The sequence below is a fragment of the Saccharomyces mikatae genome, assembly GCF_947241705.1.
Source record: "Saccharomyces mikatae IFO 1815 strain IFO1815 genome assembly, chromosome: 2".
Taxonomy (NCBI): domain Eukaryota; kingdom Fungi; phylum Ascomycota; class Saccharomycetes; order Saccharomycetales; family Saccharomycetaceae; genus Saccharomyces; species Saccharomyces mikatae.
This window is the reverse complement of record NC_079257.1, coordinates 566,207-581,295: the sequence shown is the minus strand read 5'-3', so window position 1 is coordinate 581,295 and position 15,089 is coordinate 566,207. Positions and strand designations below refer to the sequence as shown.

The window sequence follows — 15,089 nt, the reverse complement described above, 5'->3', positions numbered from 1 at the left end:
TCCAACTAACTATTCCCTTCACTACACGCGAAATTACATAAACATCAATTATGGGGACCCTGTGTCCGTGTATCTGTTAAATGATTTGCGCAATCCTGCGGTAACGGAACTAGAAAATGGGCAACCTCGTTCCGGTTCCGAGATTCTTTTTTTTTTTTTAATCTTCCGCATGTGCAAGATTAAAGAGGGCATAAGATATCGGATGTCCCTGAAAGTAATAGCTCTCGAGTATTTTTCCTGTTGATTATTAATACGCAATGTTTTTGAGAGTTCAATCACCAAATTAATAATAATTGTGCAAGTAAACAAGCAAAAAAAAATCAAACATGTCAGAAGTTTCGAAATGGCCAGCTATCAACCCATTCCATTGGGGATACAATGGTACTGTTTCGCATGTTGTCGGTGAAAATGGTTCCATGAAACTAGGTTTAAAAGATAACAAGGAACAGATTGAATTTGATCAGTTCGTTAACAAATATGTTCCAAGTTTGAAGAATGGTGCTCACTTCAAATTGAGTCCTTACTTGTTCACAGGTATTTTACAAACGTTGTACTTAAACGCTGCAGACTTCTCGAAGAAATTTCCTGTATTTTATGGCAGAGAAATTATCAAATTCTCCGATAATGGAGTTTGCACCGCTGATTGGGTTATGAGCTCCTGGAAGAGGGATTACAAACTCAATCAAAGTACCATGAGCTTTGATAAAAGCAAATTCGACGGAGACGAAAAAGCGACGCATCCAGAAGGATGGCCTCGTTTACAACCACGTACAAGATATTTGAAGGATAATGAGTTAAAGGAGCTCAGAGAAATTGAGCTCCCCTTAGTAGTCATTTTGCATGGACTTGCCGGTGGCAGTCATGAACCGATCATAAGATCTCTTGCTGAAAACCTGTCTCGCAGCGGGAAATTTCAAGTGGTGGTGCTAAATACCAGAGGTTGTGCACGCTCCAAAATTACAACCAGGAACTTATTCACGGCTTACCACACAATGGATATCCGTGAATTTTTGCAAAGAGAAAATCAAAGACATCCAAACAGAAAGTTATACGCTGTAGGATGTTCTTTTGGTGCCACCATGTTGGGGAATTATCTCGGTGAAGAAGGTGATAAATCACCTTTATCTGCAGCTGCTACCTTATGCAATCCTTGGGACCTTCTCCTTTCAGCGCTTAGAATGACCGAGGATTGGTGGTCAAAAACTTTATTTTCCAAAAATATTGCACAGTTTTTAACAAGAACCGTTCAAGTTAACATGGGTGAACTAGGAGTCCCAAACGGCTCTCATCCCGACCATCCTCCTACAGTAAAAAATCCATCCTACTATATGTTCACCCCTGAAAATTTAATAAAGGCAAAACACTTCAAATCGAGTCTGGAATTCGATGAATTGTATACTGCACCTGCTTTAGGCTTTCCAAATGCAATGGAGTATTATAAAGCAGCTAGCTCAATAAACAGAGTTGCTACAATTAAGGTTCCTACTTTAGTTATCAATTCTAGAGATGATCCTGTTGTCGGCCCAGATCAGCCTTATTCAATTGTAGAAAAAAACCCTCGTATTTTGTATTGCGGAACCGATTTAGGGGGCCATTTAGCCTACCTAGATAATGACAATAACTCGTGGGCAACTAAGGCGATTGCAGAATTCTTTACTAAATTTGATCAACTGGTTGTATGATATACATATTTCCTCTAGGTCACTTTCTTATGTGTTTATATAGTATGATCGGCGTTCCTTTATTGCACGTAATATATACATATGTATTTATTGTTTTGTGCCCTCAATATGTTTGAAATACAAGGGGGTTTTCTCTTTAAAAGTACCTATATGCGATAACGTTTATCTATTTATACTATTTTTCGTTAACTGAAGAAAGAAATTCACTCCACAATTCGTCTTTAACTTTAAAAGTGTGTGGGCCTTTTTCAGGAAATGTTCTATCTTCCACATTAGCAATATACTCTTTCAAGCCCTGAGTTGCAATATCTGCCATGTTTACAGTTTGCTTGACAAATTTTGGGACCGATTCACCTTGCATCCCCAAAAGGTCGGATATGACTAAAACTTGCCCACTAGTACCATTACCTGCACCAATACCTATTGTTGGTATGGAAAGTTTAGATGTCATGAATTGAGCCATTTTATGAGGAACGCATTCAATGAGGATAGACCAGCAGCCGATTTTTTGCAATTGCTTGGCCGTTTCGAACAACTCCTGCATTTGTAACAGACTCTTGTTTGCTTGCACCTTATAACCTCCAAGTGAATGTACTTTTTGCGGTGTTAATCCTATATGAGCCATAACAGGGATACCTCTGGAGCACAGTTCCTCGATATATTTCATGGTATATTTGTCCGTACTGTATAAACCTACTTCTACTTTGACAGAAGTGACTTTACTGTGCAATTTCATGATATCTATGGCATTTTTCAAGCCTTTAGACATGTCAGATTCAAATGTACCGAATGGCATATCTACAACCACCATGGAAGAACCTTCAGCTCTGCACACAGATGAAACATGATATTTGAATTCGTTCAACGAAAGTGTAATTGTGCTATCATAACCCAATGAAGTCATCGCTAAAGAATCTCCGACTAGAAGCAAATCACAATTAGCTTTGTTAACCCATGTAGCAGTGATGAAGTCATGTGCGGTGCACATGGACAAAGGTGTACCAGCAAGGTATTTGTTTCTGATGTCCTGGATTGTGTTGTATTTGGCGATGTTCTTTACTGTAGAGTAAAATCGCATAGGGAAAGCACACAAAGATCTTTTCGTTATATTCATACTGCCCATTAACTCCCCTTTCTTTTTTGACAAGTGAATCGGTTAACAGGATTCTGTTTGATAATTGATTTGTTAAGTGCCCTACGTCTAGCTTTATTGAAGTTAATTTAAAATGTGATTTCTTCGAGATGTAAAGTAAGAATAAAAGCTGCTCGATTTCCTCCGCATTGATAATTTTCAAGGCAATTTTGCTCATCACGTTAGAAACAGTTAGTGAAAAAAAAAAAAAAAAGAATAAAGTCAAGAGCAGCCTCATCGCAGTTCCAACCTCCCAAAAACTATTAACATCTATAATATATAATACATACGTGTTCGTTCGTCAAACCGTGAGAAAACATTTGTCATTTACATAATGCTGGTTCTTCACACCCATCTCCACAAACAGCAATCTCCGTTCAATGCAAGAGAACACATTATGTTACCGATGCAGTGTATGCTCATGACGGGACTATTGTGATGATGCAAAGAACCGTCAAGCAATTGCAGGAGACCTTTAGAATCAGAATTCCAACAGTATATATCGCCGTTTTCATAACCACTGATTACCAAAGGAGTTGTTCCATCTTCCGGATTTAGAAAATCCATACCGCACGAATGATGCAGCACGCCATTCTCGAGTGGTTGTACTTGAAAAGTACGGACTACGCAACCCCCAATACAATCCCATATTTTCACTACTCCATCCAGTGATTTCACCAAGAGATACCTTGCATTTTCGGAAAATTTGACTTGAGAGATAGGCACGACACCGTTTTCTCTTTTCCAGTCCTTGTCATAGGTCAGCGTCTTTAGACAGTGGCCAGTCTCTGCATCGAAGATCCGTATGAGCCCGTCATACGAACCTGAACTTAGAATGGAAGAATCATTCAAGGGTACATCCACAGAAACAACTGCTTCTGAGTGTGCAGATATTGTTTTCATCAAGGACCCGTTCAATGTGTCCCATATCTTGATACTTTCATCCATTGAGGACGTAAAAAGCAAGTTACCCTTTCTATTGAACGTCAGAGATATAACAGGCGCTGTATGACCCACAAAAGTATGCAACAGCCCATAAGATAAATGTATTATTTCCACAGAAAAATCATCTGATGCAGTAGCTAAGCAATGCCCATCGGGAGACCAGCACAACTCCGAAAAAGGCCTTGCATGTGATGTGACCAGTGTTTGTGATATGGCATGCTTCTTAATATCGTATACCAGGATGTTAAGGCCTTGCGTTATGGCAAGGAACTGCCCATCAGGTGATATTTTTGCAGAGGTAGCTTTCAATCCATTCTGTGTTGCCACAGAATCAATCAACTGAAACATATGAACATACAATGGCCACTCACAGTAATGATCTTGAAATTCTTAACCCTCGAGTGTCTACCACGGGCAATGCGTCAACTCTTATTAATAGCCTTGCTTTTTTTACCCTCTCCGGGTGACCATACGGTGGCAATTTTATCCACTGGGGTCTATTAAAATGAGTTGTGTAGTTTCGCAGTCGAGGGGATTGAACATTGTTAAGACAAGAATACGAATAGCCCGATCACTAATCATGAATATCGTTCCAGAAGGCAACTTTAAATCCCAAGTCTCCACAGATCAAGACAAAAGCGCTCTCTCGTCTGCGGTGCCCTCCTTGCCAGACACATTACGCCAGCAAGAAGGTGGTGCAGTGCCTCTTTCCACACAACTAAATGACAGACACCCTTTGGAGTCAAAGTTGAAGCATTGGGAAACTACACAACGTCAAAGACAAATGGAACAGTATCGACAGATATTCGGCATTGCCGAGCCTATGAAAAGGACGATGGAAATGGAAATTGTTAATCGCACCGACTTCAACCCTCTCTCAACGAGCGGTAGCATGCACCGTGACATATTACTGAACAAAGAGTGCAGCATTGACTGGGAGGACGTCTACCCTGGCACCGGTTTACAGTCCAGCACCATGGTAGGCGATGACATTCATAGCAAAATTGAGAAGCAATTAGGAATTTAGGTTGTTGCCGATTTAATTATACATCTATTAAGTAAACTTTTCAAAAGATTAGATTAGTACCGTATTACTTATGCTACATAGTCATGTTACTCATTTTTATTGTCCTATAGTAGTTTGCAATTACCCGATGCTTTTTTTCAGTCGCACTGAAAAAAAATTTTTCATTTTTTCACTTATAGATTGATTTGATTTGATAGACTTCATGAAAGTTTTCACAATATTACAAACTCTTTCACGCAGTACACCGACTTCTCCGAGTTCATCATTTCCATTCGTAAGCCTTGAGCTTTTATCTTCCTTTTGCCTTTATATAATCAAACTCTTACTCCACATCAATAATGACAGTACCAGATTCTCAAAGATTATTTGGCTCCTTTGATGAACAGTTTAAGGACTTGAAACTGGACTCTGCCGACACAGAGAATAACGGCACTGACTGTACATTTACCACTATGGAGTCCTTTCAACCTAGTGTTAATGGCAATACTAATGGTGCTATTGGTGCGGCGGTGAACGCTGTTCCTGGATCTACCTTTAGGTCGAATACACCTCTTCTAGGAAGCCGACATCCACTTAGTAGGACGTCCTCCTTAATAGATTCTATCGGAATACAGCGTGCGGCCTCGCCGTTTACTTCAGTCAAGGAGCCGTTCATTCCTCAAAGCTCAGGGGTTATAGGATCCTCGTTCTGGCATGGTGATCATCCGGAATCGCGGGTTAATACGCCTGTTCAGCAACATCCACTACTGCAAAGGAACGAGTCTACCTCCTCCTTCAGTTATGCTGCTAATCTTGGCATGAATCTGAGTACGCCTTCATTAGCGGCCGATATAACTCCATTGGGAACACCAACTCTTGTTCAATCTCACGCGAGCTTGTTCCCTTCGTGTGATATTCCCCCAGATTCAAGCGTGAATGGTATTTCACACCTTTTAGCGCCAGTTTCGGTGGAGTCCAGTTGGAGATACATAGACACCCAGGGGCAAATACATGGTCCTTTCCCTTCCCAACTGATGTCGCAGTGGTATATTGGTGGTTATTTTGCTTCAACTCTTCAGATTTCAAGATTGGGCAGTACTCCAGAGACACTGGGAATAAACGATGTGTTCATCACTTTGGGCGAATTGATGACAAAACTTCAGAAGTATGACACTGATCCATTCACTACTTTTGACAAAATGCACACTCAACCAGCCAGTTCCGACCCCATCAACCTAAATCTGACTCCAAATTCAAGCGATACTGTTATTAATACCACTGGTACTGTTCAGACCACTGAAAACGATATTTTTAAGCCATTAACACATGAAAATATTTGGGATATGAATGGAGGTGCTCCCTCGGAAGGAGCTGATATTAAATTAGGTCCAGTATCCTCAAGTGGTCAAACAAATGGAACCTCGACACTGGAGTACAGACCAGCCACTATTCTTGAGAGGAAGAAAAAGGAAAAGGCTGAATCCATGGCGAAAGCTTTATTAGAAGAGCAAGAAAAACGGAACCAGGAAAGTAAAAAGAAGGAAGAAGCTCGTTTGTTGAAAAAATTCAAGCAAGAAGAAGAGTTATTGAAAAGGCAAAAGGAATTATTGAAAAAACAAAAAGAAAGAGAAATTTTTGAAACAGAAAAGCAAAAAAAATCTGAAAAAACAGCAAAGGAGACACAAGTACAATCAGATAAATTTAGATCACCAAAGGATTTACCCTCGTTAAATAATTTAAACGCTACTTCAGTACCATGGGCCTTTAAAGTAAAAACCAGCACTCCAATCGAAAATTCATTAAAAAATGGTACGACTACCACTGATAAGAAGAAAGGAGATTCTTCGAGTCCATTACCAAGGACTATTACAGAAGAAAAGCAAAAGCAGCAACTAAAGTCCGTTTTAAACTGGGCCAATAAGTCCCGACCACTACCAGATCAAACTATTGATATTAAATCACAGTTTCAAAAAGATTCAAAGGATATGAAAGAGACATCTTCATTAAAGGAATTGGAAGATCCAAATTTCATAGAAGAGCAGAAGAAACTTTGGGAGAAAGTTCAGAACTCTTCCAAACATATGAAATCAACAACCTCTGCCTCCACTACCACATCTTCTTGGACCACGGTGACTTCTAGAGCGAAAGCTCCCATTAGCACTACTGTGCCTTCTTACTCAAAGGTCAATACCGTTTCAAACCCTTCAGCAACAGTAACAACTAACACAGCTTCTATGACAACTACCTTTGCCAGTATGAACTCTGTTTCCCCCCGCCAGGAATTCATCAAGTGGTGCAAATCACAAATGAAATTGAATTCCGGAATAACAAATAACAATGTTTTAGAGTTACTATTGAGTTTACCTACCGGACCAGAATCCAAAGAGCTGATTCAGGAAACGATTTATGCCAATAGTGACGTTATGGATGGTAGGAGATTTGCTACTGAATTCATTAGAAGACGTGCTGAATGTGAAAAACAAGGCAGTGATCCGTTAAGTTGGAGTGAAGCGTTAGCTCTTTCAGGTAATGATGACGATGACTGGGAGTTTCAAGTGGTTAGCAAGAAAAAGGGTAGGAAACACTGAAGGAGTAATTTTCTAGAGTCATTTCTTTCATGGCATATTGCTTCATCATTTATTGTTATTGTATATACTTTATAAATAATTTTTACAACGCAGATAATGACAAAATTTATACATATTTTTAAAAAAAGTACCCAGATTTGCATATATAAATCGCTGTACACATGCAAGCACTAGTTGATCAATCTTCCGTCGTTGTTTATTTTTAGCTCCCATTCCTCAATACAGACCTCTTTCCGTTTTAAGATTGATTGGTAACGTCTAGAGAGAGCTTGATTGAAGCAAATCTCTTTACAAACCATAACGAATAGTTGAACCCAACCTGGTTGGAGTCTTTCTGCTTCTTGTAAAGCATCTTTAAATTCCAGTTCAATCAATTTAACTTCAGTTTCAAATCTCTTCCAATAGTCCTCCCCAATCGAACCATTTTTATATAAAAGGTTGATTTGAGGAGCCAACTCTTTCAATTTTAAAGATCGTCTAACAGATTCTGCACCTCTGTTTAATAAGGCGGCTTTCATGACCTTCTCATGAATTTTTTCATTTTCGCTCATCTCCTTTATTTGAAAATACAGATCATGAGCATCATTTTCATCAAATATGGATGGTTGTTCGCTGATTTTTTTGGCTTGCTTCTTCCTATAGTTTGAAGCGAACATCACAAGGGACACTATCAGAATAAAGACATATATAAGTGGAGTGTAAACGGAGATTGATTTCGTTTCTACAATTGGTTCCTCCGTTTCAAAAAAAGTTCCATTTTTAGAGAATTTAGTATCATTATATTCTGACATATTAGCGGCCCAGTTTAGTTATGCGTATATCTTTTCTGTACTTGTGTTTGGCAAAATGAACCATTTCGTTAAAATTCCATCATTTTTTTCACATATAATCTCAACTTTAAGACGTGTTCCTAAAACTTTTGATGCATCAAGACGGGTAATGAGAGGCGTTTACCATTTTAAAGAACGCCCTTATAAAGCAAAACGAAGAGTGGCAAATTGAATAATAGGGTGAAAAAAGTTTCTAAAATTTCCGAAGGGTGTACAATATACACTCATATATACCTAAGTGAAGCATGCTTATTAGATTTAGATCTAAAAATGGTATTCACAGAGTCTCTTGCCAAGAAAACGATCTTTTTGGAACAGTTGTTCAAAAGTTGCTGGGTAATCTAGACTCCAATGCGGATGTCGATACATTCACAGTTTGTGAGAAACCCAACCAAGATATCCATACAGTTTCTGAACTAGCTAATCGGACAGTGGCAAATTTAGGGTTAAAACATGGTGACATGCTGTTACTTAACTATTCGAACAAGCCCATTAATGAGACGGATGATGTGGTTGTTGGAAGCGGATCCGTAGACATAGGAAGCAGGAGCAACAGGCAACACGGATGTGGCCCTCTAAAAGTCAAAGAACTTGATGTAGATGAGGAACTGGAGAAGGAGAATGGCCTAATTCCTCGCAAAAAATCCAAACTTTGCAAGCATGGTGATAGAGGTATGTGCGAATACTGTTCACCTTTACCTCCTTGGGATAAAGAATACCATGAAAAAAATAAAATCAAACATATATCATTTCACTCATATCTGAAGAAATTAAATGAGAATGCTAATAAGAAAGAGAACGGCAGTTCTTACATTGCCCCGCTCTCGGAACCAGATTTCAGAATTAATAAGCGCTGTCACAATGGCCATGAACCATGGCCTCGAGGAATATGTTCTAAATGCCAGCCATCAGCAATCACTTTACAGCAGCAAGAATTTAGAATGGTAGATCATGTCGAATTCCAAAAAAGTGATATCATCAATGAATTTATTCAGGCGTGGAGGTACACAGGCATGCAAAGATTTGGCTATATGTACGGATCTTATTCCAAATACGATAACACTCCACTAGGTATAAAGGCCGTTGTAGAGGCGATATATGAGCCCCCTCAACATGATGAGCAAGATGGGTTGACCATGGACGTTGAACAGGTTAAAAATGAGATGTTACAGATTGATACGCAAGCCCGAGAAATGGGGCTTTCGCGTATTGGGCTAATATTTACAGACCTATCTGACGCAGGAGCTGGAAATGGATCTGTTTTTTGTAAAAGACATAAGGATTCATTTTTCCTTTCATCACTAGAAGTTATCATGGCCGCTAGGCATCAATCCAGGCATCCTAATATAAGCAAGTATAGCGAACAAGGAGTTTTTTCTTCCAAGTTTGTCACTTGTGTCATATCTGGAAATTTGGAAGGGGAGATCGACATTTCGAGTTATCAGGTGTCCACAGATGCTGAGGCGTTGGTAACTGCGGATATGATCAGTGGATCCACATTTCCTTCAATGGCATATATCAATGACACTACCGATGAAAGGTATGTACCTGAAATATTTTATATGAAGTCAAACGAATATGGCATAACAGTAAAGGAGAATGCTAAACCTGCATTTCCGGTAGATTACCTCTTAGTGACACTGACTCATGGCTTTCCTAATGACGATGCGGAAAGCAATACCAAATTCATTACATCCACCGGATTTCCATGGAGCAATCGACAAGCTGTTGGACAATCGCAAGATTATCAAGAACTAAAGAAGTATCTATATCATGCAGCTTCAAGCGGGGATTTCAATCTTTTGCATGAAAAGATCTCGAACTTCCACTTGCTACTATATATAAACACCCTGCAAATACTTTCATCAGACGAATGGAAACTCTTGGTAGAGTCTGCTGTGAAAGCTGAATGGGAAGAATCGCTATTAAAACTTGTCTCCTCAGCCGGTTGGCAAACGTTAGTAATGATCCTTCAGGAAAGCGGCTAAGACAGTGTTCGCAAGATCTGAAGTTATAGATAGAAAAAAAAAATGCACGGAAGGCAAAATTGAGTTCTTTTATTTCAAGACACGTAAATCATCCTGAAAATTGTGGATGTTTCTAGAACTTTTCTGAAATCATTATATACGAACAGTTTAAGGAACAATAACTGGGAGTCACTTTAGGAATTGGTATATATTAGGGTACTTTTATGCACAGCAAATTTCCTTTACCCTTTAAAGATCTTGATTTTACGTAACATTTCAGTAAGTGTCGGAGATATTACTTAGAAAGTTATTTTTCCTTTCGCTTATAATAGACGTAAACAAAGAATTTGATAAAATGAGCACACCATTTGGCTTGGATTTAGGTAACAATAATTCGGTACTGGCTGTTGCTAGAAATAGGGGTATTGACGTGGTTGTTAATGAGGTATCTAACAGGTCAACACCATCCTTGGTTGGCTTTGGCCCTAGGAACAGGTATTTAGGTGAATCTGGGAAGACTAAACAAACGTCGAATGTTAAAAACACAGTTGAAAACCTAAAAAGAATCATTGGTCTGAAGTTCAAGGATCCTGAATTCGATATAGAGAGCAAGTTTTTCACTTCAAAGTTGGTGCAAATGAAAAATGGTAAAATTGGCGCTGAAGTCAAGTTCGGCGGTAAAACACATATATTTTCAGCTACCCAGTTAACTGCCATGCTCATCGATAAAGTTAAGCATACTGTCCAGCAGGAAACGAAATCATCAATTACCGATGTTTGTCTTGCGGTTCCTGTATGGTATTCTGAAGAACAACGTTATAACATTGCGGATGCTGCTAGAATTGCAGGATTAAATCCTGTAAGAATCGTTAATGATGTTACCGCAGCTGCAGTTTCGTATGGTGTTTTTAAGAATGATCTGCCTGGTCCTGAAGAGAAGCCAAGAATTGTTGGCTTCGTGGACATTGGGCACTCTACCTATACCTGCTCTATCATAGCATTCCTCAAAGGTGAAATGAAAGTACTGGGTACTGCTTATGACAAACACTTTGGGGGTAGGGATTTCGATCGTGCAATCACGGAACATTTTGCTGATCAATTTAAGGATAAGTACAAGATTGACATTAGGCAAAACCCAAAAGCTTACAACAGGATCTTGATTGCTGCTGAAAAATTGAAAAAAGTGCTTTCCGCTAACACTACTGCCCCTTTCTCCGTTGAATCTGTTATGGACGATATCGATGTTTCCTCTCAGTTGAGTCGTGAAGAACTGGAAGAATTAGTAAAGCCTTTGTTAGAACGTGTGACGGATCCGATATTCAATGCCTTATCTCAGGCTAAGTTGACCGTCAACGATATTGACTTCGTAGAAATAATTGGCGGCACGACACGTATTCCGATTTTGAAGAAGTCCATTTCTGATGCTTTTGGTAAACCTTTGTCGTCTACTCTAAACCAAGATGAAGCTGTTGCTAAAGGAGCCGCTTTCATATGTGCCATCCATTCACCTACTTTAAGGGTGAGACCATTCAAGTTTGAAGATATTGATCTGCATTCAGTGTCTTACACTTGGGATAAACAGGCTGAAGAAGAGGATCACTTGGAAGTGTTTCCTGCTAATTCTTCATATCCATCGACAAAATTAATCACTTTACATCGTACTGGCGACTTCCACATGGAAGCGAGATACACTGATCCTTCAAAACTACCAAAAGGTACATCTTCGACTATTGCCAAGTGGAAATTTACGGGAGTTAATGTTCCTAAAGGTCAAAATTTTGTTCCTGTGAAGGTGAAGTTGAGGTGTGACCCTTCCGGCTTGCATATTATCGAGAACGCTTACACACTAGAAGATATAACGGTTCAGGAGCCAGTACCTTTACCGGAGGATGCACCAGAAGACACTGAGCCCCAGTTTAAGGAAGTAACTAAAACAGTCAAGAAGGATATGCTAGGCATGACAGCGGAAACCTTTGCGCTAAATCCAGTTGAACTGAATGAATTAATTGAAAAAGAGAATGAATTAACAAACCAAGATAAATTGGTCGCAGAAACCGAGGAACGCAAGAATACTCTCGAAGAGTATATTTATACTCTTCGTGCCAAACTTGATGACGAATATTCTGATTTTGCATCTGATGCAGAAAAGAAAAAACTAAAGAAAATGTTAACTAACACTGAAGATTGGTTATACGAGGATGGTGAAGATTCCACTAAGGCAAAGTACATTGCCAAATATGAGGAATTGGCATCGTTAGGAAACGTTATCAGAGGCAGGTATTTAGCAAATGAGGAAGAGAAAAGACAGGCACTGAGAGCGAATCAAGAAATTTCCCAAATGAATGATCTCACTGAAAAATTGGCCGAACAAAGAAAAGCAGAAGCTGTGAGTGATGATGACGATGAAGACAATGATGAAAATATGGACCTTGATTAATAGAAATACTTATGTTTTGGATTGTTTTCTCCTTTAGCATCTGTAGACTGAACTACTACCGCTCCATTATATGCCTTTATACATTACTGCTCTATTTCAACTCTTTATAAAACGATAAATATTCTACATAAAAGTATTTAAGAAAATTCATGATTTATATGAACAAGCGTAACCAAATGTACGTAACTTTATTAGCTGTTTGTTTTGTGCTTTAACATATGAGGGCTCATCTAATATAGTGTCGGTTGAATCAATTACACATGTATGTTAGAGACTCATAGCTATATTGTCATAAATGAAAGAGGCGTCGTGTCCATCTCCTTGACCTGGTAAAACATTCTGAAGAGCTATATTGCCCGATTTCTTTCCATACTGAGTCAGAATATACCCAATCAGTTTCATCCCAGTCGTCGTTAATCCAACGCCAGTTATCGGGTAAATCTTCTTCACCAAGTTCCTTTGTTGACAAACAGCTTTTCATGATAAACGATCCATCAGTATCCTTGATTTCTATGGAAAAGTTTTGCCTTTCATAGGGTAGTAATTGCGTACTCCAGTTTTTACTTCGATGCCACTTTCTCTGATTTTCCTGTACCTCAATTTCCAATATTTTGAGGTCTTGATTGTCAAAGTTATCTTTTTGTTCATTAAGCAGAAGTTGTAAAATACGGATGTGATCCTCACCTTCTCTGTCTTGAAGTAATCTAGGTAATACGTCTACCAACGGTACTGTGATCGCTTCTTCTTGAGATAAAGAAATTATTTGTTCCATATTTAAGCGATTTGGTAACCAATTCGAAGTTGTAAAACTTTTAAACCCCAAGTGATAAAAATTTCTAACAGGGGTAAATCTCCAAAGTAACCTTAAAGTCGCTTGAACACTAGTCGAGTGGTATACCAACCCAGCAATAATGAAGAATCTAACATAGGCCCCCACTGATATGTATCTCATGATAAAAATTTGAGAAATTGTACCCAATAGAAATAATCTACAAAATAACCTCTTATTGGAACACTTTTCACTGACTCCATTAATAGAAAGCTTTAGTTTTTTCCAGACATTCAGTTCATTTTTTAGAACTTCTAATTTACCCAGTACAGACTCTAGTAGCACGACAATTTCATCCAACGTAGGAGGTTCGGTGTCTTCCAATGAGCTTATTAATGATACAATATAATACATGAATGACAAAAAAAGAAATGCCCCGCTAATAATACCTATCCATAATCTTAAAATCTTTGCATATGGTAGAATATGATTTACCTCCGTTTCATTTGGGATAAAAACATTTATGGTTAACCACACGCTCGCTAAATAGATAAATGTCAAACATTTATCGTCAGATAACCACATTATATTAGCCAGTAGATTATCGATTAGTAACAATAATGGATACGCATGAAATAGAGTACTAGAAATCATTGGAGATGTGACTTGAATAAGGGAGGGCTTTTGTCCATGATTATGAATAAATTTCGCCTGGATTTTTTTATGTTCACTCTGCACTTTGAATTTAGAATTTGTGTCCATTTCTTTCCTTGATGTTGACAAACGAGTTGAGCTAAACTAAACCAGAACAATAGAAACGAAACAGACGATGAGAAGCTGGTTCAAGTGACTGTGCTTGCTCCATCAATTTCTGTTTAATCTTTCAGTTAATATTCATCAAGTCTTAGAAATGGATATAAAAGGGTATGTTTCGGGGATAATTTCTTTACTTCCATTACCAAGCTGTTGAACAGGATATGAAAAGGGTGGTAATGGTGTTACAAGGTTTCAGATGGAATTTGTGAAAATCTTTTGATAGAATATAACGTGCTGGGTCATCATTGATATATGAAAATAGTACCTTCCATGACATTTCTAGAAAAAGTTTTTTTCTTCATTTTTTCTGCAATTAACTGTTGAGCTGATCATCCATTTTGAGTATCTACAGAATGCTATTTTACTGATCATAAAAAATAAGAATACTGAAGGGTAAGAAAGGGAAATTAGCATTCAAAATGGTACTTAAATCAAATACTAATAATCATCCTTGCAAGCGAGTTAAGAAACATCCATCGTTAAAGACCCTAACGCATAAGCAAATACATACAACGATCTTCGTTAAGTCGACAACACCATATGTAAGTGCGCTGAAAAGAATCAATAAGTTCCTCGATGGTGTCCATAAGCACGGATCATCGTATGTTGCGGTTTTAGGTATGGGTAAAGCTGTCGAAAAGACGCTGGCATTAGGATGTCATTTCCAAGATAACAAGAACAAGAGAATAGAAGTTTTCACTAAAACTATAGAGGTCCTCGATGAAGTAGTAATTCAAGACCATGTGGATATCGAAACTGAGAATGATGTTGAAGATGATGATAAGGAAACCCAGCTCAAGAAAAGGACAGTGAGCGGCGTAGAGTTGCGTATTTACGTATAACACATGTTTCACTTATTGATTTTTTTTTTGTTGTATACTGTTTATAGCCAATAGTTTATGAGATAGCAATCATCA

At 38.5% G+C, this 15,089-nt stretch overlaps 10 protein-coding genes across 10 annotated transcripts; 6 read left to right on the top strand and 4 right to left on the bottom strand.

Annotated features, from left to right (window-relative positions):
- Window positions 1-326: 326 nt before the first annotated feature.
- Window positions 327-1,682, top strand: EHT1 (medium-chain fatty acid ethyl ester synthase/esterase; the record flags this gene model as incomplete). The annotated part of the gene is made up of 1 exon (XM_056224330.1): window positions 327-1,682. One exon carries the CDS (start codon window positions 327-329, stop codon window positions 1,680-1,682), a length of 1,356 nt encoding a protein of 451 aa, XP_056080530.1.
- Window positions 1,683-1,857: 175 nt separating this feature from the next.
- ECM31 (3-methyl-2-oxobutanoate hydroxymethyltransferase) lies at window positions 1,858-2,796 on the bottom strand (the record flags this gene model as incomplete). Its single annotated transcript, XM_056224319.1, has 1 exon — window positions 1,858-2,796. One exon carries the CDS (start codon window positions 2,794-2,796, stop codon window positions 1,858-1,860), a length of 939 nt encoding a protein of 312 aa, XP_056080529.1.
- Window positions 2,797-3,159: 363 nt separating this feature from the next.
- Window positions 3,160-4,107, bottom strand: SWD3 (Swd3p; the record flags this gene model as incomplete). Its single annotated transcript, XM_056224308.1, has 1 exon — window positions 3,160-4,107. The coding sequence occupies one exon, from the start codon at window positions 4,105-4,107 to the stop codon at window positions 3,160-3,162; it is 948 nt and encodes a 315-aa protein (XP_056080528.1).
- Window positions 4,108-4,339: 232 nt separating this feature from the next.
- On the top strand, window positions 4,340-4,786 carry UMP1 (Ump1p; the record flags this gene model as incomplete). Its single annotated transcript, XM_056224297.1, has 1 exon — window positions 4,340-4,786. One exon carries the CDS (start codon window positions 4,340-4,342, stop codon window positions 4,784-4,786), a length of 447 nt encoding a protein of 148 aa, XP_056080527.1.
- Window positions 4,787-5,124: 338 nt separating this feature from the next.
- SMY2 (Smy2p) lies at window positions 5,125-7,353 on the top strand (the record flags this gene model as incomplete). The annotated part of the gene is made up of 1 exon (XM_056224286.1): window positions 5,125-7,353. One exon carries the CDS (start codon window positions 5,125-5,127, stop codon window positions 7,351-7,353), a length of 2,229 nt encoding a protein of 742 aa, XP_056080526.1.
- Window positions 7,354-7,523: 170 nt separating this feature from the next.
- On the bottom strand, window positions 7,524-8,144 carry SEC66 (Sec63 complex subunit SEC66; the record flags this gene model as incomplete). Its single annotated transcript, XM_056224275.1, has 1 exon — window positions 7,524-8,144. One exon carries the CDS (start codon window positions 8,142-8,144, stop codon window positions 7,524-7,526), a length of 621 nt encoding a protein of 206 aa, XP_056080525.1.
- Window positions 8,145-8,428: 284 nt separating this feature from the next.
- On the top strand, window positions 8,429-10,171 carry NPL4 (nuclear protein localization protein 4; the record flags this gene model as incomplete). The annotated part of the gene is made up of 1 exon (XM_056224264.1): window positions 8,429-10,171. One exon carries the CDS (start codon window positions 8,429-8,431, stop codon window positions 10,169-10,171), a length of 1,743 nt encoding a protein of 580 aa, XP_056080524.1.
- A 334-nt stretch (window positions 10,172-10,505) lies between these two features.
- Window positions 10,506-12,587, top strand: SSE2 (adenyl-nucleotide exchange factor SSE2; the record flags this gene model as incomplete). The annotated part of the gene is made up of 1 exon (XM_056224253.1): window positions 10,506-12,587. The coding sequence occupies one exon, from the start codon at window positions 10,506-10,508 to the stop codon at window positions 12,585-12,587; it is 2,082 nt and encodes a 693-aa protein (XP_056080523.1).
- Window positions 12,588-12,876: 289 nt separating this feature from the next.
- Window positions 12,877-14,118, bottom strand: PEX32 (Pex32p; the record flags this gene model as incomplete). Its single annotated transcript, XM_056224241.1, has 1 exon — window positions 12,877-14,118. The coding sequence occupies one exon, from the start codon at window positions 14,116-14,118 to the stop codon at window positions 12,877-12,879; it is 1,242 nt and encodes a 413-aa protein (XP_056080522.1).
- Window positions 14,119-14,591: 473 nt separating this feature from the next.
- On the top strand, window positions 14,592-15,014 carry POP7 (ribonuclease P/MRP protein subunit POP7; the record flags this gene model as incomplete). Its single annotated transcript, XM_056224230.1, has 1 exon — window positions 14,592-15,014. One exon carries the CDS (start codon window positions 14,592-14,594, stop codon window positions 15,012-15,014), a length of 423 nt encoding a protein of 140 aa, XP_056080521.1.
- Window positions 15,015-15,089: the final 75 nt, after the last annotated feature.